This window comes from Cornus florida, unplaced genomic scaffold (assembly GCF_030987335.1).
Source record: "Cornus florida cultivar Cherokee Brave unplaced genomic scaffold, ASM3098733v1 CherokeeBrave_3.0.0_Hap2_Chr03, whole genome shotgun sequence".
Taxonomy (NCBI): Eukaryota; Viridiplantae; Streptophyta; class Magnoliopsida; order Cornales; family Cornaceae; genus Cornus; species Cornus florida.
Window position 1 is genome coordinate 8,625,484 of NW_026775573.1, and position 27,476 is coordinate 8,652,959.

Genomic DNA, 27,476 nt, shown 5'->3' on the forward strand with positions numbered 1-27,476 from the left:
ATAAAAAATAAAAATAAATAAACTAACTCTACTTTTATGACGGTAATACTCCGTTTGAGATTCTTTCTCTACTATTTACAAAATATTTTTATTTTAAAAAATTGTGTTTAGATTTGTTTGGTAACCATTAAAAACACTTTTAATGTTTACCAAATTTACTTAAGCAATTGAATGAAACTTTTAAAATTACGTTCTAATTAGAGGGTGAATATTTTAAGTAATTTTTTTTTATTAGTCAATTATATTCTTTTTATTTTTTATAAAGACAATTACATTTATTTCTTAATAAAGTTTCTATTATCAAATATGGTAATATTATATTAAAGAATATTATTGTAAAATTAAAAATAAAATTTTTTAAAAAAATATTGTTACAAAATGAATTAAAAAATAATTTGATTATGAAAAATATTTATTAGAATTTGTCATCAAACACCTAACATAATCTTTTAATAATTGACCCCAAACAAACTCTAATACATCCAAATTAAACTTAATTAGAGGTAAGAATCAGGATAAATATAATTGCAATCTCAAGTCCATCTATCTTCATAATACACACATTTGTACAATTATGTACTTCTATTATTTTTAACTAAAAATTTGACCCTACTATTATGAGAATAAACACATCCAAATCAAATTTGATACAAGATAAATAAAATTATCATTTTAAATGTAACTTATCTTTATTATACCTTGCTATTGTTGCAATATATAAAATTAGCATCTTAAATATTTATAATACACACGTTGTTATTAATCTCGAGTCTCGCATTATTTCTAAAATCCATGACTGACTTATCATCTAAATCATATGGTTTGAAAAGAATACTTACTAAATTAATGTTTTGCTATATTTTGCATGATTTTAAAATATCGGATTGGATGATATGTACACTTTAATTTTAATGTTAAAAATCAAAATATAATGATATAAAATATTATCATTTCATTTACATTTAATTTAAATGTAACGGGATTTTTTTTTTTTTTTTTTTTTGTCTTTTCTGATTAACAATTTTTTACATTTTTTTTATAATAAAGTATCCAATGAGTCTATTTTTTTATTTTGAGTAGTAATAATGGCACCAAATTTATAGTGAATTACCTAAAATAATTTTTGATTAGTTATTTATGTTAAATACAAAGTAAGTAAAAGTTTTCATTTTCTTATTTGTATATAAATAACCAACTAAAAATAATAAATTTAACAAATTTTTATATTTATTTTTTCTTCTTAAAACAAGTGTATCGGTTCAGTAATATATGCATTATTTAATTCCGTACGGTTCATAAACAGCGATATACTTACCTCTTGTATCACTGCAACATGTAGCAATGTAGGTTATAGCCTCCGTCGTAACGCCGTTTAACATAACTCTTTAACGTCAAGAGAGAGAAATCAAAAGCGACGATTAGGGTTTTGTTTCATAAATCAGGAAAATGGTGTCATTTGGATCTCTCAAATCGGCAATCTTCGAAAGGGAAGAGAAAAAACAGTGCGTTCATATAGGATACTTTGTTTTCTCTCTCTATCTAGTATCTACACACTTGCTTATATAAATTTATATAGTATATATACAAAACTATATGTTGTTCATTCGAAGCTCAGCAATATGTTATTGGCAGGCAGTATCAAGCTCATATACGAGGACTCAACGCCTACGATCGGCACAAAAAATTTGTGAATGATTACGGTGAGTTTTCAATATTTGCTCGTTTTGGCGTTTTTCCTTTTTCCTTTTTCTTTTTTTTTTCTTTTTTTTTTCAGTGACTTTTTTGTTTCAAATAGTTTGCTGATATATGCATTTGATTGAATTGGTATGTGATTGCATTGTCGGAGCTATTTTGAATCTTTGATGTTACATTGTGATTGAATTTTGTTAATACATGCAATTTTCATGGGGTAAGAGCTAATTTAGTGGAAAGATAAGAGGTGAATACATTCAATATGTTCCTGAAAGAAACTGATATTGGTGATGCAATGTGTTCTTTTGGGTTTATGATTTTATTTAATTTTAGTGGAATTTCAATAGTTGTCTTTGCACTAGAGTTTTAAAGCTCATTAGCTTGTGATTCATGTCTTGAAGTCAATAAGGACTGATAAAGGTATCTAGGTGGCATCCAACACATGAGAGGGTCTTGCAACCGTTAGAAGCTGTATACGACCAAAATGTCGTAATTGAGGCCTAGAGAAACCAAATCAGCATGATCCTGAATTTCCTTAGCGACTCTTAAGGCCATGAGGCGTGCTTCAAGCCAAAGCTGAATTGTTTTCCTTTTCTGCCCCACTTTTATTATGGAATGGGGGCAGAAAGTGTCTAATTGCGTTCCCACTATGAATTATTCTACTCTGGTTATGGAGGCATGAGGTATAGTTTATAGTAGTAATATCAAGAGAAATATAGATCTAAAGAGTATAACATACTTGTTATTGGTTGTGCACACTAAATATAAATGATGTTGCTGATCTAATTTTTTGTTTGATAACATTCTCAACTGGGACTTGTTGTAAATTGACTATATGCATAAGAATGATGTTGAAAATCTTAGCTAGTCCAGTACATTGTTTTTCTTTTTCTTCTTTTAGTAATTGCCATCTTGAAGTAGCGTAGGAGGTACGTCATATCTGAGCAAGTGCCTTGTTTGTCACCTGTCCTACCAAAAAAATATATTGTGTAATAGATAGATTGGTTCATCTTGTACAAATTAATATTCAACATCTTTTTTAGCGTCCTAAAGCATACATATAAAGGATGATAATAATCATAACACAATATGTTTGGATGACTAGGAGGGAAAGGAATTGGTCACTAATTAGGAGTGAAGAAAAAGAGAGAGAATGATGTTAATCCCTCTTGTCTTTGGATTATTAAGGAGCAAAAAGAAAGGAAAGTATAATGGTAACCTTTTTCGTGTTTGGATAACTAAGAAGGGAAAATACAGGAAAGGATAGTTGCAATCACTTTGTTGTCTTTGATAAAGATATAGAAAGAAAAGAAAGGGAATGAATGTATTATTATTTGAGAAAAAAATTTGAAACAAGAATTCACTTGTTCAAGAAAATAAGGACAAAGTGAGTACGCCAAGTAGTTGCAATTCACTCATACTTTTCCTCCATTTCTACCCACTGTGGAGGATTGTCAAATATTGCTATATGGATATGCGAGCCTGCGCTTCTCCCTTCTATTTCTTTTCTTTCTATCATCTTTTCTAAACCAAACACGCGATAAGATATTTCTCCTTTTTATCTTGTAAATGCTTGGCTGCCTATTCTCTTTGACTTTACCAAAAAGTTTTTCTAGCAGCATAAGTGAGGCAAACTCAACACTTACTCTGAAATGCATATTGACACCCTAAGCTACTTCAAGTTTGTCAATCACTCAAGAGAACAAAACCGTTAGAAGAATTGAAAAAAATAAAGAAATAATAATATTTTAGTTACAACAAATATGTCACTACGAAATACGAATGTTGATGAAAGGCAACCAACAAGTACTTTATATATTGTGCATAAACCATAACAATTATATCTTTGAAACCCATATCTGTTTTGATCTTAATGCGACCAACTAACATGTCACGTTCCTAGATTCAGGTTATAAGGGATTAGAGTGGGAAGACAAATCGAGTTCCTTCTCCTTTTCTCTTAAACTTAATTTGCAAACAATGAGTAACATTTAACATTTTTCCCCTTGTAGTGTAATTTTTAGAAGCTGAAGACATGAAGTACTAGAAAGAGAAGTTCTACGGCACGGAGATGACAATCATCCTATATTATATTATAATGCATTGATATGTTTGTTAAAAGTGAGGTATTGCCTTTTTTAGTTGATCGAGTATTTTTGTTTACATACTCAGTTCTACTCTTTCAATTGAATATTAATAAGAGTTTGTCTAGACTAGATGTATGTCATTGGAGTTCGGATTTTGGCTGCTTCTCTCTAGATAGTTTGCTTCTTCATTTGTTATTGTCAATATTATTTCGCATATGGTATTCTATAAGATTCAAAATTGACAGATCCTTATTCAAAGCTTTAGAAAATACTTTTATGGATTAATTCATAAAAATGTGTAAAATATTTTAACTTGGACACACAGGAAGCGTGCAAATAGCGAGCCATTTATTTGTCTGATCCTGGGTCCTAAAGCAAATGAATGATGAACAGTCCTCTCCCCGAAAGAAGGAAGGGGGCTACAATTGTTCATACATTTACTTGTACTCTGAAACTTTGATGTGGTTGTTCATTTGTGCCAATTCGTACTTTTTTGCTTTTGAACTAACGGATTCTTTTGCCAATTCTATGTTTCACTTGCAGTTGGTTTTTATGGAAAAGAAGGATCTACACAAGAAAAGTTGCCAGCTAAAACTGATCAAGACACACTCAGAGAAGGATACCGGTATGCTCGTATTGTGGCTCTTGCTTACTCCACATTTTGCAGTTCATGCATGATTATCATTGGCTGGGTTCATCTAGTCTCTGTATGGATTGTGTTTGATGCTTTTAGGTTCTCCACTTCAATTGAGGCCCCCTCCTTTCCTTGTCCTTTTTGCCTGGTTCTTGGTTGGTCCTACTTCATAAATAAGGTTAAGCCAAGAGAATTTTGCTGGATTATGCTTGCATTTTCTTTGTTGTTCATACCAAATCAAGGTTTGGCCCCCCTACCCCACCCCCAAGAGAGCAGCTAGTGTGGAAGCAATATTTGAGAATGTTTAGCCTCATTTAATATGTCTAGTTCAGGGTTTTAGTCAATGCAGTTGATTACTAAACAATCTATTGGGTTATTCATGGATTGCTGGATGAGGGACAAGAAAATTGTATCGTGGGCGCTTGACGTGGAGGTTGTTTACACTAGTTCTGTAAAGGCTTGAACTGTAACTTCCACTAGAGTTATCTAAAATTGGAAGAGAGAGAGAGAGCAACTCGTGTGGAAGTTATATTTGAGAATGTTTAGCGTCTCATTTAATATGTCTACTTCAGGATTTTAGTCAATGCAGTTGATTACTAAAAGGTCTATTGGGTTATTCATGTTTTGATGGATGAGGGACAAGAAAATTGTGTCGTGGGCACTTGACATGGAGGTTGTTTACACTAATTCTGTAAAGGCTTGAAATGTAACTTCCACTAGAGTTATCTAAAATTGGAGAAGAGAAAGACTGAGAGAGAGAACAAGAGGGGGAGGAGAATTCCAAGAGAGAGAAACTGAGAGGAGATTAGTGACAAGGGATGAGAGACAACATAATGCAGTCAGAGGCTTGAAAAAATAAATTTATTGAAGGGAGAAATTTAGAAAATTAGTTCATTTCAATGTAGGAGCTGTTAAGTATTTGGATTGATTTGATAATTTGTGTCATTTTGAGATATTTTAAATTTATGCATGGTATGCACACGTGTTGCATCTCTGGTTCTTTGATGTATGTGGACAAACCATCTAATTCTACTCTCTCTAATATTCTCACCAATGGGTTCTACACCTAATTTTTCTCTCACACTTTCATTAGTGACCCTATCTCTTCTAGTCAGTCCACTCATCCATCTTAACGGTCTCATTTTTGCTACAAGAAGGCATTGTTCTTGTTTCTTTTTTGGGGCCCAACATTTTACTCCATACAACATAGATGGTCTAATAACGGTCCTATAGAATTTTCTTTTAGCTTGTGTGTTATTCTTTAATCACATAAATCCCAAGAGCTCCATTTTCTTATGTTGTTCTTAAGCTTTTTATACTAATAAAAATTTATTATTTTTTGTTATTATTATTACTTGGTGACTTTTTGTAATTTGATTTTTTTGTTGTTTCTTGAAGGTTTATACGTTCTGAGGAAGATGACATGGACCGGTCTTGGGAACAAAGGCTTGTGAAGCGTTACTATGACAAGCTTTTCAAAGAGTATCCTTTACAAGAGATGCTATCTTACATCCGTCAAATTATTTTTAATTCTAAAATAATGGATGAATAAATTGTTTTGACTCATTGACATTCATACTGATTTTGAATGGATTTAACCTTTTAAGTTGTGACTGTTTAAAGAATGGATAACATATTTGATTGAAGAGATATGCACAATGCAATCTCCTTATTATCTCAACATAGATTACAAGTATTGAAATTTTGATTATCATATATGTAAGTAAGTAATATAGCATGTTTAAAACTATAATCGACATTGAGGCACTAGTAGCTGATTTTTTTGCTTATAGAATTTAGGATGAATAAATTAACAAGGATGCATTCAGCTTGATTTCCTTCCCCTGAAATTTTGGTGGTATTTTTTAATGCTTATATCCTTAATTTTCTTCTTACGATCAGAGTGATATTATGAGTCCTTAATGGGGCGAAGAAGTCATTGCTCAGACATTTTGACAATGAGCTTAGAGTCTCATTTGATGGCTGATTTTCATGCTTAAAGCATAATTTTGTTACAGATTTTCTTCTTTAGGCAGGGCTACAACAATGTTTCAAAAACTGGTCTAGTTACTCCTTCACGTCAAGGAGAAATTTGGACTCTCTCTCTCTCTCACTGTTTTTTCTCGCTGTATTTCTATTCCGAGGTTTTCCTTTTTGCTCCTTTTTTATCCTTTCATCTCTCTTTCTCTCTCTGATTTTTTCTTTTCCTTCGTAAGCCCATTGGAGAGGAGTGGTGGAACAAAATGGAGAACACAAGTGTAACTTTATTTATTTTTGCCTTCTGAGAAATTGTCAATATATCCATTGCTATCTTTGCTTTACAGAAATGATGGGTGATTTATAGTCTACAAACTACATATATTGATGTCTTGTAAGCTCCTTGTGTGTGTGTATAGCGTATGTCTGTGCATTTGTATGGGGGGGCTTTCTGCTAACCAAGTTTTTAATAGATTTCTTGTTCATTTCCTTAAACCTTTTGAAGATACTGCATTGCTGATATGTCACAGTACAAAACTGGCAAGGTATGTGGTACTACATGATATATAGATTTCTATACTATGTTTTCCTTTTCTTTACAGACAAGCGACTAAGAACGCATTCTCTGATGTCATGGAAAAATGAAAAATATGATATTTCTATGATAAATTTGACTTTAGAGTTTAGATACTTTAGATGCATAAATTGATGCACATATATACTCATACGTATACATGCATGCATGTACAATTTTTTTTTTTAATATGTTGATGTATCTTTTATTTATGGGACGTAACAGCCTTATGTAAAGAATTTTAATGTGTAATGCTGCCATTACTAAAGGAGCTTTAAGTGGTAGATTACGTCACTTAAGAATGATATATCATCTTGTGGTATATATATATTTTTATATAATGTTTAACATAGTTTATTCTCTTTACTACTCCTTGGTGTTACTCTTTCCCCTTGGTTTTATTTTATTTTCTTTTTTAAAGAAAATAATCTGATAAGAAAAGTAAAATGAACACTGAAGAAATAAAATTAAATACATCTTATTTTCTAGAAAAATAGCTTACTACGTAATCACTTTTTAAGAGTTAAACATAGATATTGCTCTTCCTTTTTGATTTAATTATTATTATTATTATTATTATTTTTATAAGCACGATAGAAAGCATCTATAAGGGGCTGCAACCATGTAGACACAATATGTGCAAAGGCAAAAAGAAAGGTCATTATTCAATATGATCTTGTTAATGGGTATACTATGAGGGATATTTTGGGTAGAAATAGCAAAAATGCAGCTGCTCTTGAACTTGAACCTGGTTTCTTAAGTACGGTAGCTTTCTCCACCAAAGAAAGCACAGACTCTCTTCTAGGGGATGTTGTGGCTGTGTCCGGCACGTATCTGACACAAACACGCGTGGGACATGGCTGGACACGTCGCTGACACGACTATTTCGAGTGTCCAGAAGTTTGAGCATATTTTTTTTAATTGGACACGAAGATAACATGTTAAGGATGCTTTTGGGACACAGTGTGTATCCAATTTTTATTTTTATATAAAAAAGGGGTTAAAGTGCATTTTAAAACATATTACTGATTAATAGAAAAACAATATAAAGTTCTAAAAATCAGCACTCATCCAGCCCTAATTCCCAAATTACTAATTAGTGATTACATTCATGGTATTTTGGAAAACATTTCCTCTTCCCACTTAGAACTCCATATAAAAAAGACCCAATAACATAAATTGATTTGAAATACAGCTGATAGACCACTAGTAGGACATTTGTTCAACAATGTTGAAACTTAAAATATAAACAAATCTGTCCTGCAGCAGACTTACAGTAAATAAAGACTAAATACTACTATGGTCTTTTTGGAAAAAAGGAACTTCTTGATTGTCATGGGTCCACAAACCAATTGATATTTAATAGAGACGGAATCAACATAGCATACTGATGAATTCTTTGCACGCTGGAAAGGATTAAATTAATCCATCTGGCCCATTTAAACGCCCATAATCAAATATCTTTTAACTGTGCGGCATTCATATTTATGCTGTGAAGGATTTGTTGAGAAATAAAAGTATTCATGTCTGAATATATTGCCTTACAGTATAAATTGCCTTCATATTAATCCTAAATCTTATTCTGAATCTCAAGTTTCTTTCTGCCAGGTTGGACTGAGGTGGAGGACTGAAAAAGAAGTCATATCTGGGAAAGGTAACGTTATACACTTTAGTGGCTTTTATTTATTTTTTCTTATTTAGTGTTTTGAAACATTCTTTTTCTTTCTCTTTGGAAAATCATTATCTTGCACTCTATATGTTTTATATTCTTTTTTTGAACACCAATTAATTTAGCCTGGCATTTGACATTTAACTTGAGTTCTTTTGTCGATCATCATTTGTAAATTGGCGTAGAAGTTTCTATCTTATCATTGATTGCTCTGTATTTGATATTTTGTTGTCTTTTTCTCAGTTCACATAATACATAGATTGCCTTCATGATAGAATGTAATTCGAAAATCTAAAATGAATGAATGAACTATAATTCATTTGTTTTACTTATGATTTTCCTATGAGTATACCTTTTTGTTTATGACTCTTGTGCTCAGTGAGATTCTCAGAATCTAACTTGTTTACTTGTATACACTGTTTTTGAATTTATTATTACTCAGGAAGAGTGCACAATGCATTATGCTCTCATTAGATTCAATATGATGTTGCCCTGATTGTGTCTGATGACTGCAATAGATTATGGGTCCAGTAAACACGAATCAGAGGCTGAGAACTTGCACCTATTATTTTTGAATCAGAGTTTTGGAATATTCAACCAGGAGGCTCCAAAACCGTTAATTATGCATTTTGTTTTTAGGAGCTTACTTATTTTTGGCTTATGTAGCAAGTCACGCTTTGTTTACAAAGTAGGCCACTTAACTCTATCCTCAAAGTAAATTAATTGTATAAACATGATGGGAATTCAAGGATAGTTGATTTGTCGCATGCAGGATAAAAAACAAGTTGCAGTCTCATCGAATACTGTCTTGTCATAAACTTGAAATTTAGTTTTCTTTGAATGCAATGGGCATAGCTTATTCATCAATACATCATCATCATCATCTTTGCCTTTGTCCCATATGAATGGGGTCGACCCTTATTCATAAATACAGTGGGTGAATATAATAGACAAATTTGACAAGGAAGGAATGTCAAAGAAGAAAAATGAAAATGTACACTTGAAAAAAAAGGGGATTATGAAAAGAAAGGAAGAACACGTAATGTAACGTAGAGTTTCTTGAACGATCATTCAAGGTGATGGTGTCCCTCTTGACAAGCATGTTAGTCATGGTCAAAATGACAAGTGATATCTTTTCCTATTTTTTTCCAGCATGTATTTAATTATTAACTCGTTAATATGTTATAGAACTATCACTTTAGGGATGGTTTGGATTATATTTTAGTGTCTCAATTGCTTGCTATTACTTGAACAAGTCGAATAATTTCATGCTCTTTCTTAATTTGTTATAAAATATTTTCTTGGGATGTTAAGTTTTTTGTTTAGGAATCCTTACTTTAGGGATGATTTAAATTGAACAATTTGAATATCTTCATGGTCTTTTTAATTTGTGATAATAATTTCACACTCTCCTCAATTTTATATTTCTAACCTATTGGAATTGGATTATGTTAGAGCCTCTATGTAGAATAGGGTGATAAATTTTTTATTTTTTATTATTTTTTTATTTTTATTTTTTATTTTTTATGTTATTTAACTTGAAATGTATCTATGCCTTGAAATATACAATTATATATCATTAGTTATCATAATTTCTTTGGCGCATTTTTCTTATTTGAGCTCAAAACCATGTTAGTCTTATGTTATTTGATCATATACATATTAACATTACCTTGGACCCTTTTTTGAACTTGAACTCATGTTCGCTTGGTAATTTAAGCTTTACCGCAGGACCAGACAATGGCTCCTAGTACCTTAATATATCCACTTAATTAAAATTCACACCTTATGTATACTAATTACTAATTATTGCAATTTCCCCAAGACATTGTAAAACATTTTTGGTTTGATATTCATAGTATTAATGTATTATCTTGGTGTCCAACTCTGACAAGGTTCTTTTATAGAAGTGTTCGTGCTACCTAATGAACAGTCTATTCATTTAATCTTTTACTGTATTTGGATATAAATCAAAAAGTAGGTCTGCCTTTATTAAAATAAATAAATTTATTGCCATGTATGCGAATTTATAATTCCAAAGTATCTTAGAGCCTTTTTAATTTTTGTTATTTCTATTATATTTTAAGAAATTGGCCTGATCCGTTTTGAGATGTGTCAAAGTAAATCGCAATTTACTTAAAGACTTTTATATGCTCAATATTCATTTCTTTCAAATGATCAAAATTAAAAAATAATTTTGTGGTTGCTTCAGATTATTGGTCTCCTAACCTTTCTAGTTTGTTCTTATTCAATGAGATCAACTAATTTTTGGATTTTGATTTCTGGATGCTTATGTATGGGGAAGTGTCACAATATCTGATATGTGAAACTGAAAAGTTTTTTGGGGTGTTTTTGTGTCCAAAAGAGAAATGACATTTGGAATTTGCCCATCTTGACTTGCCACTTCATTACTGTAATATTTTGCATATTTAATATTTTCTTTGCAGTCTTTCAGATCCTTTTTAGTTATTAATGACAGTAGGAATTAGAATTGACTTGTCATTTTTTGTTAGTCAGGGCAGTTCTTATGCGGTAACAAGCATTGCAATGAGAAAAATGGACTGGGAAGCTATGAGGCATGTGCTTCTACTATTTATCTTCTTATTGGTTTGTCTTTTATCTAGAGACTCGGTTTGGTTTGTAAATTTTCTGAAGGAGAAGGAAAGAAACAAAGGGAAAAAAAAAAAAATGAAATTTGCTTTTACTCTACCAATTATTTTCTGCCTAAATATCATTAAGTAATTTTCAAATTAGTGGCTGGAAATTTCTTTTGGTAAGTCGGAAATGGTTGTAAGGAAAAAGCGAGGAGTATTGAACATGTAAAATCAAAAGTTCGGCCTTCGCTTTTCCTCCCACCTTCATTTTACTACTGTTTCGATGGTAATCAAGTAAGTGATAACGATTCCCTTTGCATTATCCTTTACATCTTCCCAGGTACAAGCATTTCATTAAAGTGAAAATTTGCGTTATGTCAACATTATCATTTGTTCAGTGTTGCACTGTTGCTCATTGGATGTCAACTTAGATGAATGCTGGGTTCATGTACTTGGTAATAAAGTAGGGGAGTGTTAAAATTCAAATAGAATCATCTGCAAGCCCAAGGCTTTGCAATTGAAGCCTTGTCCAATGCTACGTTGTTGCGGTCAGACCATTGGCAAAACGAACGGAACCCTTAAAAGCAAGATTTCCTTCTGATTTTGACTCTTCAATGACAATGAGCATATCATGACATGCATAATTTTGAAACTTAATTTGAAAAAGAAATAATGAGGGACCTTTTGACTTATAAGAATCTTTTGGTTTAGTAAACCCTAGTTTTGCCTCTCATATTACTTAAAAATAAATAAATAAATAAAAAGTTTTGTTTCCCATATCTTTATCCATTATCTTGCAGGTGAACTTTTCTTATTTTGAAGCTGGGGAAAACAAACAGGCCTTGGTGAAACTGGTTGTGTGTGAGAGGTATGTGGATTTTTACCAAGAATATGTTTGTCTATCTTTGCTATCCCAACTATTTCCTTTTGTTATATAAAGTCGTTAGGTGCAGTTGCAATGGGAGCAATATTCGTGTATTTTGATGAATTTTGGGTCCCTCACTGCCTCACTGGTGTTGTTCACTTGGTGCTATTTATAACCACGATTTGTCAAGCTGGTATTTTCTTTTCCAGTGTACTTTTACATCATGGCATGTCACCCCATTTGTATTCTCATTGGCAGCATACTTGGAGGGTTCTGCATTTTTGGTAGCACCATACTAGTTACTGAATGAAATTCTATTCTAGTATCTTAGTTGCCTACAAACCTTATTTCGGACTTTGCAAAATTATACAATAATTTCTGGCCCAAGTTTAATTTGAAGAAATGGTTTATATAATTAATGGATTAGGCAATGAGCCAATGAGCTTGTGTGTGGAAGTTTTATACTAGCTTTGGGGATATAGCTGATAATTTAGAAGGACCTTGGGCTACATTGAAGGTATGGAACTAGTAATAGATGGTGAAGAGGGGGCAGGTGCAGGGATGGGGGCAAAGTTCTTCTCTCTGCTCTTGGATACCCTATTGTTCATTTTAAAGTATTTCTGATCCTATAACTGATTGATTGATTGTTAAACTTATTTTCTCAATTTGGAGTCTTGTGATTTCTAGTCTACCCATTATGTTGTGTGGCTCTGAAAGCTTCTTGTTAAAATTTCTTAGGGAGGGATAATATTCACTTCTCTACTTCTTTCCCAACCAACGTCCCTCTCCCCTCTTCTATTATACAAATGATCTATCAATTGGTTAGTTTGATTAATCAATTTTTTGCCCCATTTTTTCTTTCTTTTCTTTTCTTTTCTTTTATTGCTTTTTCCCTACTGAACGTCCCATTATCTTATGCGAGTAGATGATTGTGTGAGCTTCCTGTTATTCCCCCATATTTTTTCTGTGTGGAAACAACCGAGTCTATGCTTCCTGAATTTTTGTACAATTATTTGCTCCCTGTAATTTGAATCAAATGTAGCAGTGTAGCTCCAACTTAAATGTCACTGTTTGGTGTTATTATGTTGCAATAAGTCATTGTCAGGAACCTGAGTTCATGATGTAATTTGAAATTTTAACAAGGATGCTACTTGATTCGGTGCTCTACATCTTGGATTAGTTTGACTTTTATCATTTCTGGATTCTATTAACTGTAGTTTTCTTGGTTCAGTTCTTTCAAACTAGTAGCTCTGATAATCTTATACTCCATATTTATTTTCATTGGTCATGTTCGTATAGATGCACAGAGAAACTTGTTTACAAAAGGCAGAAGGAGAAGGAGCAATCAATGAAACGAGAGAAAGAAGTGCTCAAAAGGAAAAGGTGCATCCAGATTGCGATGTCTTTTCTGCTTATATACCTTCTTTTTTATACATCATGTATTTCGTGGAACTGACTAGTGTTCTGTTCTCTGGGAAAGGTCAAGAAGCAAGGATGATACAGATGAAGAGTATGAGATGAGCAAAGAGAGGAGAAAAGGTTTGGTACTGCCACTGATATAGTTATATCCTTAATCATCTCTTATTGTTTAGGACTTGGTAATTTTTTTTCCCAGTTAGTTAAATACGTGCGCGCGCGCGCGCGCACACACACACCCAACGAATGGCTACTATGGGGCTTGAACCCTTCTCCTCAAGGGAAGAGGTTATACCAGCTGGGTAATGACCCAGTGGCTTCAGGACTTGGTATTTATTTGGATGAAGGCTCCTGTTTTGGTCATCTTTTTTGTTATATTATATGTGCATGGTGCATGAAGTCTCTTGAAAATTTACCAAGAACTACATATCTTTCATATAGCCTCGTAAAAGCCTGGCGAATGGTGGAGGTTATTTGTCAGGTAAAAATCATGCTCTTGTGATGTACAAGTGTAGAATGTTTGGCTCATATATACTGCCCTAGTCAAGCAGAATATAGTGTGTCGCGCCCCCATTTTGTTGAAACAATTCGTCACTCTCTGCCCTCTCAGTTGTCTTATCATTTGGTCATCCGTGATAAAAGCTTACAAGTCTTTTACCTGTCCTTTGTAGGAAAAAATACTTCAACTTCAGCTGGTGGTCATAAGATTGACGACGAAGAAAACTTTGATGAGTATCTTGAGGGAATGTTTCCTTGAAATGAAATGAATGATTGCTGTCACACCTTTAAGCTCTCTTCTGTATTTGACATGGTGAAATGCAAAAATACCTAAATGTGCTGAAATCTGATGGTGCAATATCAGCTTGAAGAATTTTCTGCTATAGCTGGGCATTTTATTAGTGAAAAGGAAATAGAAAACTTCCACATGAATGTATCTAATGGATGAATGTAACTTGGCTTGTATATTCGGTCTATTTTTCTAGCTTTTAACTTGCATATCAATATATCATTACTTGAATCAAATGTCTTTTAACGTTTTAACGGATTTGGATTTGCATGTTTAAAGAAACAGAGGATCAATTTGTAGAGAGTGATTAAGAGAGAAGAGAATTAGTCCGATAGAAATACGAAGAGAAGAGGAGAATTAATCTTGATAATTAAATTTGATGAATTTAATTAGGTTGATTTCGATAATTGGACCATATTAGGTTACCAAAACAACCCAAAAAAAACAGATCCAAGTAAAACAAGACCAGCACAAGAATTTACCAAAAAGGAGGGTAATAAATGAAACAAATCTTATTGGTAACCTTAAAAGAAAAGAAAACATTACATACGAAAAAACAGAAACAGAAATCACAATTTGTCCATCAACAATTACATTACAAGGGGTATTTCTTATGATCAACTGATTAAACGAATCAGTCGATCGAGAAACCTCAGGCCTTATCAATAAGGCTTTGTCAGAACCGATATGTGTATCTCAAGAACCGGCACGGCGGTGGTACTGCAACTGATTGCGTCAATAGTAGTCATTGCACGACAATTAGATAGAATGGCATCAATTTTATCGTCGTCGAACCTGATGATTCCCACTTCAGAGAGGAATCGATGGAGGATTCGAGAGAATTCTATTTCATCAGACAATGACTCCGTTGAAATTGGGTATAGTTGTTCAGTCTCTGTGTAATTCTTTTCCTCCACAAGGTCGCGATTGTAGGTCCGTCTGTGAACTTTTACCATCATAGCAAAAAAATCAAACGGTACCAGTTTTTTTTCGTCGATATCAACAACACGTTTCTTCAATCTCCATTCCTCGCTTCGGATCAACATCTTTACAAAGAAAGAAAGGGCGGCGAAGAGGATATATGCGTGAGAGAGCAATGAAGATGAGAAGAAGTATTTGGGGTAGGGTTGGGTTAGGCTATCATATATATATATATATAGATTACTTGGGGAGAAAGAATATATATATTCTTGGGGAGAAAGTTTAACGAAACCGACTTACCAGCTGTAAGCTTTCGAACTCAGTCCGCCGACAGTGCTCTTAAGAGGAGAGAGATATGAACAAATTAAATCCCTAAGCACTAATAATCTATATATATATATAGATTACTTGGGGAGAAAGAATATATATATTCTTGGGGAGAAAGTTTAACGAAACCGACTTACCAGCTGTAAGCTTTCGAACTCAGTCCGCCGACAGTGCTCTTAAGAGGAGAGAGATATGAACAAATTAAATCCCTAAGCACTAATAATTTTCTCAACCATTCCAATATACACACACATATATATATAAATTGCAACGTATACAAGCAAACAAATGGATATAGACCATTTACCGGTCCACAAGGTCTGTCTAAATAATATAAAACTAATAGTGACAATTTTCCTCTTTATATGTCCTAATGTAATTTTTAATTAAAAAAAATGTCATGATATCTTGGACCTAGCAGCGAAAGATTGTTAGTTATGTTGTCTTGCTTTTTGTTTGCTAGGGCAAAAAATAATAATAATAATAATAATTAAAATCTAATCCAAACAAAAAGAGGAAAAAAATTAAATAAACTAATTCTACATTTATGAAAATAAGATTTCAATTTGCTTCTCTATTATTTAAAAAACTCTTTTATTTTAAAAATTTGTGTTTAGATTTATTTGGTAACCATTAAAAGCATTTTTAATGATTACTAAAAATTTTCCATTAGTTAATTATATATATATATTAATTTTATAAAGACTATTACACTCATTCCTTAATAAACTTTCTATTATCAAATATGACAACATCCTATTAAAGAATATTATTGTAAAAATAGCAATAGAAATTTTTTAAAAAATATTGTTACAAAATAAATTAAAAAATAATTTTATTATAAAAAATACTTATTATAATGTGTCACTAAACACTTAACATAATTTTTTAATGGCCCTAATTTTTTGACACCTCTATTAACATTTTTTTTATTCCCCGGCAACCCCAAACAAACTCTAATACGTCCAAATTAAACTTAATTAGGTAAGAATCAGAATAAATATAATTGCAATCTCAAGTCCATCTACCTTCATAATACACGTTTTATTATTAATCTTCAATCTCGACCTTTGGACAATTATGTACTCCTATTATTTTTAACTAAAAAATTGACCCTACTATTATGACAATAAACACATCCAAATCAAATTTAATACGAGATAAATAAATTTTATCATTTTTAATGTTTATAATACACACCTTGTTATTAATCTCGAGTCTTGCATTATTTCTAAAGTTCATGACTTCACGTGGTTTGAAAATAATACTTACTAGATTAATGTTTTGCTATCTTTTGCATGATTTTAAAATATCGGATTGCATGATATGTACACTTTTAATCTAAATGTTAAAAATCAAAATATAATGATATAAAATATTATCATTTCATGAAATCAAATGAAATTAATTAAACAATTTATGTGTGCTTGATAAAGTGAGATGGATCAGTATATTACTAGCCATTAGCTCATATGTATTTTGACAATTTTGTTCTTAAATAAAGGTGAGATTTGAGTCTAATTAACAATTTTAATTAACAATTACTCAATGGGATTTTTTTTTTCTTTCTAATTAACAATTTTTTACCTTTTTTTATAATAAAGTATCCTAATCACTCTCTGTTTTTATTTCAAATTAACCACCTTCGTCTTTCACCACCACCACCACTACCACCACTATTCCCTTTCACCACCAGCATCGCCCTCCTTTGCCTCAACCACCACCACCACCTTCCACCACCGCTACCTCCACCACCTTCTACCATCATCGCCATCGGCTTTCACCGCCGACACCACCTACACCGTTACCACCTTTCGCCACTTCCACAGCCTTCCACCACCACTGCCATCACCACTACCTTCCATCACTACCACTGCCACCATCGCCACCTTTCACCACTGCCACCACCTTCCACCACCACCGCTATCCCACTCCTTCCACCATTGCCATAGACACCTTCATTTATTTCCACCACCGCTACTTACAGCACTATCTCCTTTCATTACCACCACCACAATGTTGCCACCGCCGTCGCCGCCTTTCACCATTGCCGCCTTCTACCATTGCCACCACCGTCATCTTCTAACACCACCACTTACACCATCACCACTTTTTACCTCCACTACTATCTTCAACACTACCACTTCCACCATTTATTTTTTAAAAATTATTAGAGAATGTTATTTTATTAATTTAATTTATTTATTACTAAAATAGATATTTTGGATAATTTAATTTTAAATTTATTATATTTTAAATTTTTAATTGATCTAACTAAATATTAGAATAAAAAACATTTCATTATATTTTAGACATTTTATATTTACAATCAAATAATAGAATAATCATTTCATTTCATTTCATTTCATTTCATTTTTATTCTCATTACATTTACAATTACTTCACATTCCATTTATGCATACCAAACACAAGACTTACCTCTCGCGTCTCCACGACTGTGAATAAGTTTAGCAATTCAGTGCAAAAATCCGCGACCATGAATAGGTTTAGCTTTCAACACCGTTTAACATAACGTCAAGAGAGAGAAATCAAAAGCGACGATTATTAGGGTTTTCTTTCATAAATCAGGAAAATGGCGTCATTTGGATATCTCAAATCGGCAATCTTCGAAAGGGAAGAGAAAAACAGTGCGTTCATATATGATACTTTTTTTCTCTTTATATCTAGTATCTACACACTTGCGTATATAAATTTATATAGTATAAATACAAAACTATATGTTGTTCATTCGAAGCTTAGCAATATGTTATTGGCAGGCAGTATCAAGCTCATTTACGAGGACTCAAAGCTTACGATCGGCACAAGAAATTTGTGAATGATTACGGTGAGTTTTCAATATTTGTTTTTTTTTTCAGTGACTTTTTATTTCAAATAGTTTGCTAATATATGCATTTGATTGAATTGGTATGTGATTGCATTGTCGGAGCTATTTCGAATATTTCACGTTACATTGTGATTGAATTTTGTTAATACATGCATGGGGTAAGGGGTAAGAGAAACAATCCTGATGAAAACATGTTTTCAAAAAATAATAATTTGAAATATATAAACCTTTGACACAGTTTAGTCACTTGTGTCATGATCAGTATGTTCAGAATGTTCAGACTCGGAAACGATATCCTTATCACTATTTATGTTTGATCTGTAAAAGAGAAAACAATGTATGTCAAAATTTATTTGATAAAGTGTAAGTGAATAATAATTTGAAAAAGAAAATATTTTACCTATTGTTAAGTTTTGGACAATTTCTTTTATTGTAAGATTGTCCAACTTTGCCACAACCATGACAACGCCTACGTTTTGACTTTCTTTTCTATCTCCATAACCTCAGATGTTTATCACATCCTTTTGCTCTAACTTGTAGGGGATTGTTAACAGTTCTTTGTTGAGGCACGTCCCATTGCTTTTCTTTTTCAAACCCATTATTTTCAGCATCTTGGCTTGAATTCATGACCTTAAGTTGTTCATAAACCATTTCCAATATGTTCCTGGAAGAAACTGATATTGGTGATGCAATGTGTCCTATTGGGTTTATGATTTTATTTAATTTTAGTGGAATTTCAATATTTGTCTTTGCACTAGAGTTTAAAGCTCGTTAGCTTGTGATTCATGTCTTGAAGTCAATAAGGACTGATAAAGGTATCTAGGTGGCATCCAACACATGAGAGGGTCTTGCAACCATTAGAAGCTGTCTACGACCAAAATGTCATAATTGAGTCTTAGAGAAGCCAAATCAGCATGATCCTGAATTTCTTTAGCGACTCTTAAGGCCATGAGGCGTGCTTCGAGCCAAAGCTGAATCGTTCTCCTTTTCTACCTCCCTTCCTATCTACTTTTATTCTGGAATGGACCGGTCTTGGGAGCAAAGGCTTGTGAAGCGTTAATATGACAAGCTTTTCAAAGAGTATCCTTTACAAGAGATGCTATCTTACATCCTTCAAATTATTTTTAATTCTAAAATAATGGATGAATAAATTGTTTTGACTGATTGACATTCATACTGATTTTGAATGGATTTTACTTTTTAAGTTGTGACTGTTTAAAGAATGAAAAACAAATTTGATTGAAGAGATATGCACAATGCAATCTCCTTATTATCTCAACATAGATTGCAAGCATTGAAATTTTGATTACCATATATGTAAGCAAGTAATATAGCATGTTTAAAACTATAATCGACATTGAGGCACTAGTAGCTGATTTTTTTGCTTATAGAATTTAGGATGAATAAATTAACAAGGATGTATTCAGCTTGATTTCCTTCCCTGAAAATTTGGTGGTATTTTTATTAATGGCTATATCTATCCTTTATGTTCTTCTTACGATCAGAGTGATATTATGAGTCCTTAATGGGGTGAAGAAGTTATTGCTCAGACATTTTGACAATGAGCTTAGAGTCTCATTTGATGGCTGATTTTCATGCTTAAAGCATAATTTTGTTACAGATTTTCTTCTTTAGGCTGGGCTACAACAATGTTTCAAAAACTGGTCTAGTTACTCCTTCACGTTGAGGAGAAATTTGGACTCTCTCTCTCTCTCTCTCTGTTTTTTCTCGCTGTATTTCTATTCCGAGGTTTTCCTTTTTGCTCCTTTTTTATCCTTTCATCTCTCTTTCTCTCTCTGTTTTTTTTTTTTTCTTTTTCTTCATAAGCCCATTGGGGAGGAGTGGTGGAACAAAATGGAGAACACAAGTGTAACTTTATTTATTTATTTTTTCCTTCTGAGAAATTTTCAATATATCCATTGCTATCTTTGCTTTACAGAAATAATGGGTGATCTATAGTGTACAATCTACATATATTGATGTCTTGTAAGCCCCTTGTGTGTAGCGTATGTCTGTGCATTTGTGTGTGTGTGTGTTGGGGGGGGGGGGTAGTTTTTTTGTTCATTTCCTTAAATCTTTCGAAGATACTGCATTGCTGATATGTCACAGTACAAAACTAGCAAGGTATGTGGTACTACATGTTTTGTAGATTTCTATACTATGCTTTCCTTCTCTTTACAGACAAGCGACTAAGACCCCATTCTCTGATGTCATGGAAAAATGAAAAATATGATATTTCTATGATAAATTTGACTTTAGAGTTTAGATACTTTAGATACATAAATTGATGCAGATATATACTCATACATATACATGCATGCATGTACAAATTTTTATTTATTTTTTATGTTGATGTGTCTTTAATTTTTGGGACTTAAGCCAGCCTTATGTAAAGAATTTTAATGTGTAATGCTGCCATTACTAAAGGAGCTTTATGTGGTAGATTACGTCACTTAAGAATGATATATCATCTCGTGGTATATATATATATTTAAATATAATGTTTAACATAGTTTATTTTCTTTACTACTCATTGGTGTTACTCTTTCCCCTTGGTTTTATTTTATTTTCCTTTTTAAAGAAAATAATCTGATAGGAAAAGTAAAACGAACACTAAAGAAATAAAATTACACACATCTTATTTTCTAGAAAAATAGCTTACTAAGTAATCACTTTTTAAGAGTTAAACATAGATATTGCTCTTCCTTTTAGATTTAATTATTATTATTATTATCTTTTTATAAACTAAACTTACATTATAAGCAACTAAAGAGCTGCAACCGTGTAGACACAATATGTACAAAGGCAAAAGGAAAAGTCATTAGTCAATACGATCTTGTTAATGAGTATACTGTGAGGGATATTTTGGGTAGAAATAGCAAAAATGCAGCTGCTCTTGAACTTGAACCTGGTTTCTTAAGTACGGTCGCTTTCTCCACCAAAGAAAGCAGAGACTCTCTTCTAGGGGATGTTGTGGCTGTGTCTGGCACGTATCTGACACAGACACGCGTGGGACATGGCTGGGCACGTCGCTTACACGACTATTCAAGTGCCCAGAAGTTTGAGCATATTTTTTTTAATTGGACACGAAGATAACATGTTAAGGATACTTTCGGGACACAGTGTGTATGCAATCTTTATTTTTATATAAAAAAGGGGTTCCAGTGCATTTTAAAACATATTACTGATTAATAGAAAAACAATATAAAGTTCTAAAAATCAGCACTCATCCAGCCTTAATTCCCAAATTACTAATTAGTGATTAAATTCATGGTATTTTGGATAACATTTCCTCTTCCCCACTTAGAACTCCATATAAAAAAGACCCAATAACATAAATTGACTAAATACTACTATGGTCTCTTGGGAAAAAGTAACTTCTTGATTGTCATGGGTCCACCAACCAATTGATATTTAATAGAGACGGAATCACCATAGCATACTGATGAATTGTTTGCACGCTGGAAAGGATTAAATTAATCCATCTGGCCCATTTAACGCCCATAATCAAATATCTTTTAACTGTGCGACATTCATATTTATGCTGTGAAGGATTTGTTGAGAAATAAAAGTATTTATGTCCTGAATATATTGCCTTACATTATAAATTGCCTTCATGTTAATCCTAAATCTTATTCTGAATCTCAAGTTTCTTTCTGTCAGGTTGGACTGAGGTGGAGGACTGAAAAAGAAGTCATAACTGGGAAAGGTAATGTTATACACTTTAGTGGCTTTTATTTATTTTTTCTTATTTAGTGCTTTGAAACATTCTTTTTCTCTCTCTTTGGAAAATCATTATCTTGCACTCTATATGTTTTATATTCTTTTTTTGAACACCAATTAATGTAGCCTGGCATTTGACATTTAACTTGGGTTCTTTTGTTGATCAGAATTTGTAAATTGGCATAGAAGTTTCTATCTTATAATTGATTGCTCTGTATTTGATATTCTGTTGTCTTTTTCTCAGTTCACATAATACATAGATTGCCTTCATAATAGAATGTAATTCAAAAATCTAAAATGAATGAACTTCTATAATTCATTTGTTTTACATATGATTTTCCTATGATTATACCTTTTTGTCTGTGACTCTTGTGTTCAGTGAGATTCTCAGAATCTAACTTGTTTACTTGTATACACTGTTTTTGAATTTATTATTATTCAGGAAGAGTGCACAATCCATTATGCTCTCATTAGATTCAATATGATGTTGCCCCGATTGTGTCTGATGACTGCAATAGATTGTGGGTCCAGTAGACACAAATCAGAGGCCGAGAACTTGCACCTTTTTTTTTTTGAATCAGAGTTTTGGAATATTCGACCAGGAGGCTCCAAAACCATTAATTATGCATTTTGTTTTTAGGAGCTTACTTATTTTTGGCTTATGTAGCAAGTCACACTTTGTTTACAAAGTAAGCCACTTAACTCTAATCCTGAAAGGAAATTAATCGTATAAACATGATGGGAAATCAAGGATAGTTGATTTGTCGCATGCAGAATAGTATGATGAAATTCGGGTGTCAATGAATTTTTATTTATTTATTTATTATTATTATTTTTTTAATGATATTTAACTTGAAATGTATCTATGCCTTGAAATATACAACATATATCATTAGTTATTATAATTTCTTTGGCGCATTTTTCTTAGTTGAGCTCAAAACCATGTTAGTCTTATGTTATGTGATCATATACATATTAACATTACCTTAGACCCTTTTTTGCACTTGAACCCGTGTTCGCTTGGCAATTTGAGCTTTACCGCAGGACCAGACAATGGCTCCTAGTACCTTGATATATCCACTTTATTAAAAATCACACCATATGTATACTAATTACTAATTATTGCAATTTCCCCAAGACATTGTAAAACATTTTTTGGCTCATAGTATTAATATATTATCTTGGAGTCCAACTCTGACAAGGTTCTTTTATAGAAGTGTTTGTGCTACCTAATGAACAGTCTATTCATCTAATCTTTTACTGTATTTGGATATAAATCAAAAAGTAGGTCTGCCTTTATTTAAAATAAATAAAAAAATTATAGCCATGTATGCGAATTTATAATTCCAAAGTATCTTAGAGCCTTTTTAATTCAAATAGAATCATCTGCAAGCCCAAGGCTTTGCAATTGAAGCCTTGTCAAATGCTACGTTGTTGTGGTCAGACCATTGGCAAAACGAAAGGAACTCTTAAAAGCAGGAGTTCCTTTTGATTTTGACTCTTCAATGACAATGAGCATATCATGACAAGCATAATTTTGACACTTAATTTGAAAAAGAAATAACAAGGGACCTTTTGACTTATAAGATACTTGTAAAAAAATAAAATGTTTTGTATCTCATATCTTTATCCATTATCTTGCAGGTGAACTTTTCTTATTTTGAAGCTGGGGAAAACAAACAGACCTTGGTGAAACTGGTTGCGTGTGAGAGGTATGTGGATTTTTACCAAGAATATGTTTGTCTATCTTTGCTATCCCAACTATTTCCTTTTGTTATATAAAGTCGTTAGGTGCAGTTGCAATGGGAGCAATGTTCATGTATTTTGAAGAATTTTGGGTCCCTCACTGGTGTTGTTCACTTGGTGCTATTTATAACCACGATTTGTCAAGCTGGGATTTTCTTTTCCAGTGTACTTTTACATCATGGCATGTCACCCCATTTTTATTCTCATTGGGAGCATACTTGGAGGGTTCTGCATTTTTGGTAGCACCATACTAGTTACTGAACGAAATTCTGTTCTTGTATCTTAGTTGCCTACAGACCTAATTTCGGACTTTGCAAAATTATACAATAATTTCTGGCCCAAGCTTAATTTGAAGAAACAGTTTATATAATTAATGGATTAGGCAATGAGCCAATGAGCTAGTGTGTAGAAGTTTTATACTAGATTTGGGGATATAGCTGATAATTTAGAAGGACCTTGGGCTACATTTGAAGGTATGGAACTAGTAATAGATGGTGAAGAGGGGCAGGTGCAGGGATGGGGGCAAAGTTCTTCTTGCTGCTCTTGGATACCTTGTTGTTCATTTACAGTATTTCTGATTCTATAACTGATTGATTGACTGTTAAACTTAGTTTCTCAATTTGGAGTCTTGTGATCTCTAGTCTACCCATTATGTTGTGTGGCTTTGAAATCTTCTTGTTAAAATTCTTAGGGAGGGATAATATTCACTTCTCTACTTCTTTCCCAACTAACGTCCCTCTCCCCTCTTCTATTATACAAATGATCTATCAATTAGTTAGTTTGATTAATCAATTTTTTTGCCCCATTTTTTCTTTCTTTTCTTTTCTTTTATTGGTTTTTCCCCCCTGAACATCCCATTATCTCATGCGAGTAGAAGATTGTGTGAGCTTCCTGTTATTCCCCCATATTTTTTCTGTGTGGAAACAACCGAGTCTATGCTTCCTGAATTTTTGTACAATTATTTGCTCCCTGTAATTTGAATCAAATGTAACAGTGTAGCTCCAACTTAAATGTAACCCTTAGGTGTTATTATGTTGCAGTAAGTTATTGTCAGGAACCTGAGTTCATGATGTAATTTGAAATTTTAACAAGGATGCTACTTGATGCGGTGCTCTACATCTTGATTCAGTTATTTCAAACTAGTACCTCTGATAATGTTATACTCCATATTTATTTTCATTGGTCATGTTCATATAGATGCACAGAGAATCTTCTTTACAAAAGGCGGAAGGAGAAGGAGCAATCAATGAAACTAGAGAAAGAAGTGCTCAAAATGAAAAGGTGCATCCAGATTGCGATGTCTTTTCTACTTATATACCTTCTTTTTTATCCATCATATATTTCGTGGAACTGACTAGCGTTCTGTTCTCAGGGAAAGGTCAAGACGCAAGGATGATACAGATGACGAGTATGAGATGAGCAAAGAGAGGAGAAAAGGTTTGGTACTGCCACTGATATAGTTATATACTTAATCATCTCTTATTGTTTAGGACTTGGTAATTTTTTTTCCCAGTTAGTTAAATACGCGCGTGCGCGCACACAGACACACACACACACACACACCCAACGAATGGCTACTATGGGGCTTGAACCCTTCTCCTCGAGGGAAGAGGTTATACCAGCTGGGTAATGACCCAGTGGCTTCAGGACTTGGTATTTATTTGGATGAAGGCTCCTGTTTTGGTCATCTTTTTTGTTACATTATATGTGCATGGTGCATGAAGTCTCTTGAAAATTTACCAAGAACGACACATCTTTCATAGAGCCTTGTAAAAGCCTGGTGAATGGCGGAGGTTATTTGTTAGGTAAAAATCATGCTATTGTGATGTACAAGCGTAGAATGTTTGGCAGATATATACTGCCTAGTCAAGCAGAATATAGTGTGCCGTGCACCCATTTTGTTGAAAACAATTCGTCACTCTTCTCCTTCACTTGTCTTATCATTTGGTCATCCATGATAAAAAGCTTACAAGTCTTTTACCTCTCCTTTGTAGGAAAAAATACTTCCAACTTCAGCTGGTGGTCATAAGATTGACGAAGAAAACTTGGATCAGTATCTTGAGGGAATGTTTCCTTGAAATTAATTGAATGATTGCCGTCACACCAAGCTATCTTCTGTATTTGACATGGTGAAATGCAAAAATACCTAAATGAGCTGAAATCTGATTGTTACACGTACGCTGCAAAATATTTTGTTTATTAATGGTGAAACAAAACTATCAAGGTTGTAATTTTGAGTAGCTTGAAGAATTTTCTGATATAGGTGGGCATTTTATTAGTGAAAAGGAAATAAAAAAGATGTGATTATGGGACATCACATGAATTTCATATGAATGTATCTAATGGATGAAGGTAACTTGGCTTGTATATTAGGTGTATGTTTCGAACTTGCATATCAGTATATCATTACTTGAATCAAATGTCTTTTAACGGATTTGGATTTGCATGTTTAAAGAAACAGGGGATCAATTTGTAGAGAATGATTAAGAGATGAGAATTAATCTGATGAAGATGTGAAATTGATAATTAAATATGATGAATTTAATTAGGTTGATTTCGAATCACAAAAGCTCCTTAATTATAGCTTTTATGTTCTTGCACAAACCATCATGAAAATGCTTTTATGTTCTTGCACAATACATCATGAAAAAAAAATTAGTGAATGATATCTGGACCATATTAGCTTACCAAAATAATCCACAAAAAAAAAAAAAAAAAAAAAAAAAAAAAAAATCAGATTTAAGTAAAACAAAACCAACACATTATAGAAAACAAATTTTATTGGTAACAAAAAAAAGAAAAACATCCGATACAAAAAATAGAAACAAAAGCCCCTTAATTATAGCTTTTATGTTCTTGCACAATTCATCATGAAAATGCTTTTATGTTCTTGCACAATCCATCATGAAAATTTTAATGATTGATATCTAGACCACCAAATTAGGTTACCGAAATAATTCAAAAACACAAAAAAAAAAAAACAAAAACAAAATCAGATTTAAGTAAAACAAGACCAGCGCATCAAAGAAAACAAATCTTATAGGTAACAAAAAAGGAAAACATCCAATACAAAAATATAAACAAGAAATTACAATTTGTCATCAACAAAAACATCAGATACAAAAATAGAAACAGAAATTACAATTTGTCATCAACAATTACATTACAAGGGATGATTAATAAAAGGAAAACATCACATACGAAAAACAGTTTGTCATTTCTTGTGATCAATTGATTGATCGAACAATTCAATCGAACTTCTCGGAAACAGATGATACACCGTTAAGTAGCACCGTCTCTAAGGTGTCGGCGTCAACTGACTCATCGATGTTGTAAGAACCGATAAGTGTATCTCCAGAATAGGCACAGTAATAGTACTGCAACTTATTGCCTCAATGGTAGTCATTGCACAACAATTAGATAGAATGGAGTCAATTTTATCGCCGTCAAACCTGATGATTCCCACTTCAGAGAGAAATCGATGGAGGATTTGAGAGAATTCTATTTCATCAGACAATGACTTCATTGAAATTGGGTATAATTGTTCAGTCTCTGTGTAATTCTCTTCCTCCACAAGGGCAAGAATGTAAGTTCGTCTGTGAACTTTTACCATCATGGC

At 32.7% G+C, this 27,476-nt stretch overlaps 1 protein-coding gene across 3 annotated transcripts; it reads left to right on the top strand.

Annotated features, from left to right (window-relative positions):
- Positions 1 to 1,312: 1,312 nt before the first annotated feature.
- On the top strand, positions 1,313 to 26,849 carry LOC132299337 (uncharacterized). Of its 3 annotated transcripts, none has more exons than XM_059795873.1 (11): positions 1,313 to 1,502; positions 1,633 to 1,700; positions 4,323 to 4,404; positions 5,812 to 5,895; positions 6,896 to 6,935; positions 8,573 to 8,618; positions 11,151 to 11,209; positions 12,028 to 12,095; positions 13,392 to 13,475; positions 25,230 to 25,294; positions 25,852 to 26,849. In XM_059795873.1, exons 1-11 carry the CDS (start codon positions 1,447 to 1,449, stop codon positions 25,884 to 25,886), a joined length of 687 nt encoding a protein of 228 aa, XP_059651856.1. In that variant the 5' UTR covers positions 1,313 to 1,446; the 3' UTR covers positions 25,887 to 26,849. The 3 variants fall into 3 exon arrangements, with proteins under 3 accessions (XP_059651856.1, XP_059651855.1, XP_059651854.1); XM_059795872.1 differs by lacking the exons at positions 25,230 to 25,294; positions 25,852 to 26,849 and adding exons at positions 13,573 to 13,631; positions 14,180 to 14,531 and having other exon boundaries at positions 1,317 to 1,502; XM_059795871.1 differs by lacking the exons at positions 25,230 to 25,294; positions 25,852 to 26,849 and adding exons at positions 13,566 to 13,631; positions 14,180 to 14,531 and having other exon boundaries at positions 1,317 to 1,502; positions 13,392 to 13,474.
- Positions 26,850 to 27,476: the final 627 nt, after the last annotated feature.

Bases quoted from the DNA above. Each gene is read 5' to 3' on its own strand.
- LOC132299337 (XM_059795871.1), top strand. From the start codon at position 1,447: ATGGTGTCATTTGGATCTCTCAAATCGGCAATCTTCGAAAGGGAAGAG. The intron at 4,405-5,811 runs GTATGCTCGTAT...TGTTTCTTGAAG, and splicing joins ACACTCAGAGAAGGATACCG to GTTTATACGTTCTGAGGAAG. The intron at 13,632-14,179 runs GTTTGGTACTGC...TGTCCTTTGTAG, and splicing joins GAGCAAAGAGAGGAGAAAAG to GAAAAAATACTTCAACTTCA.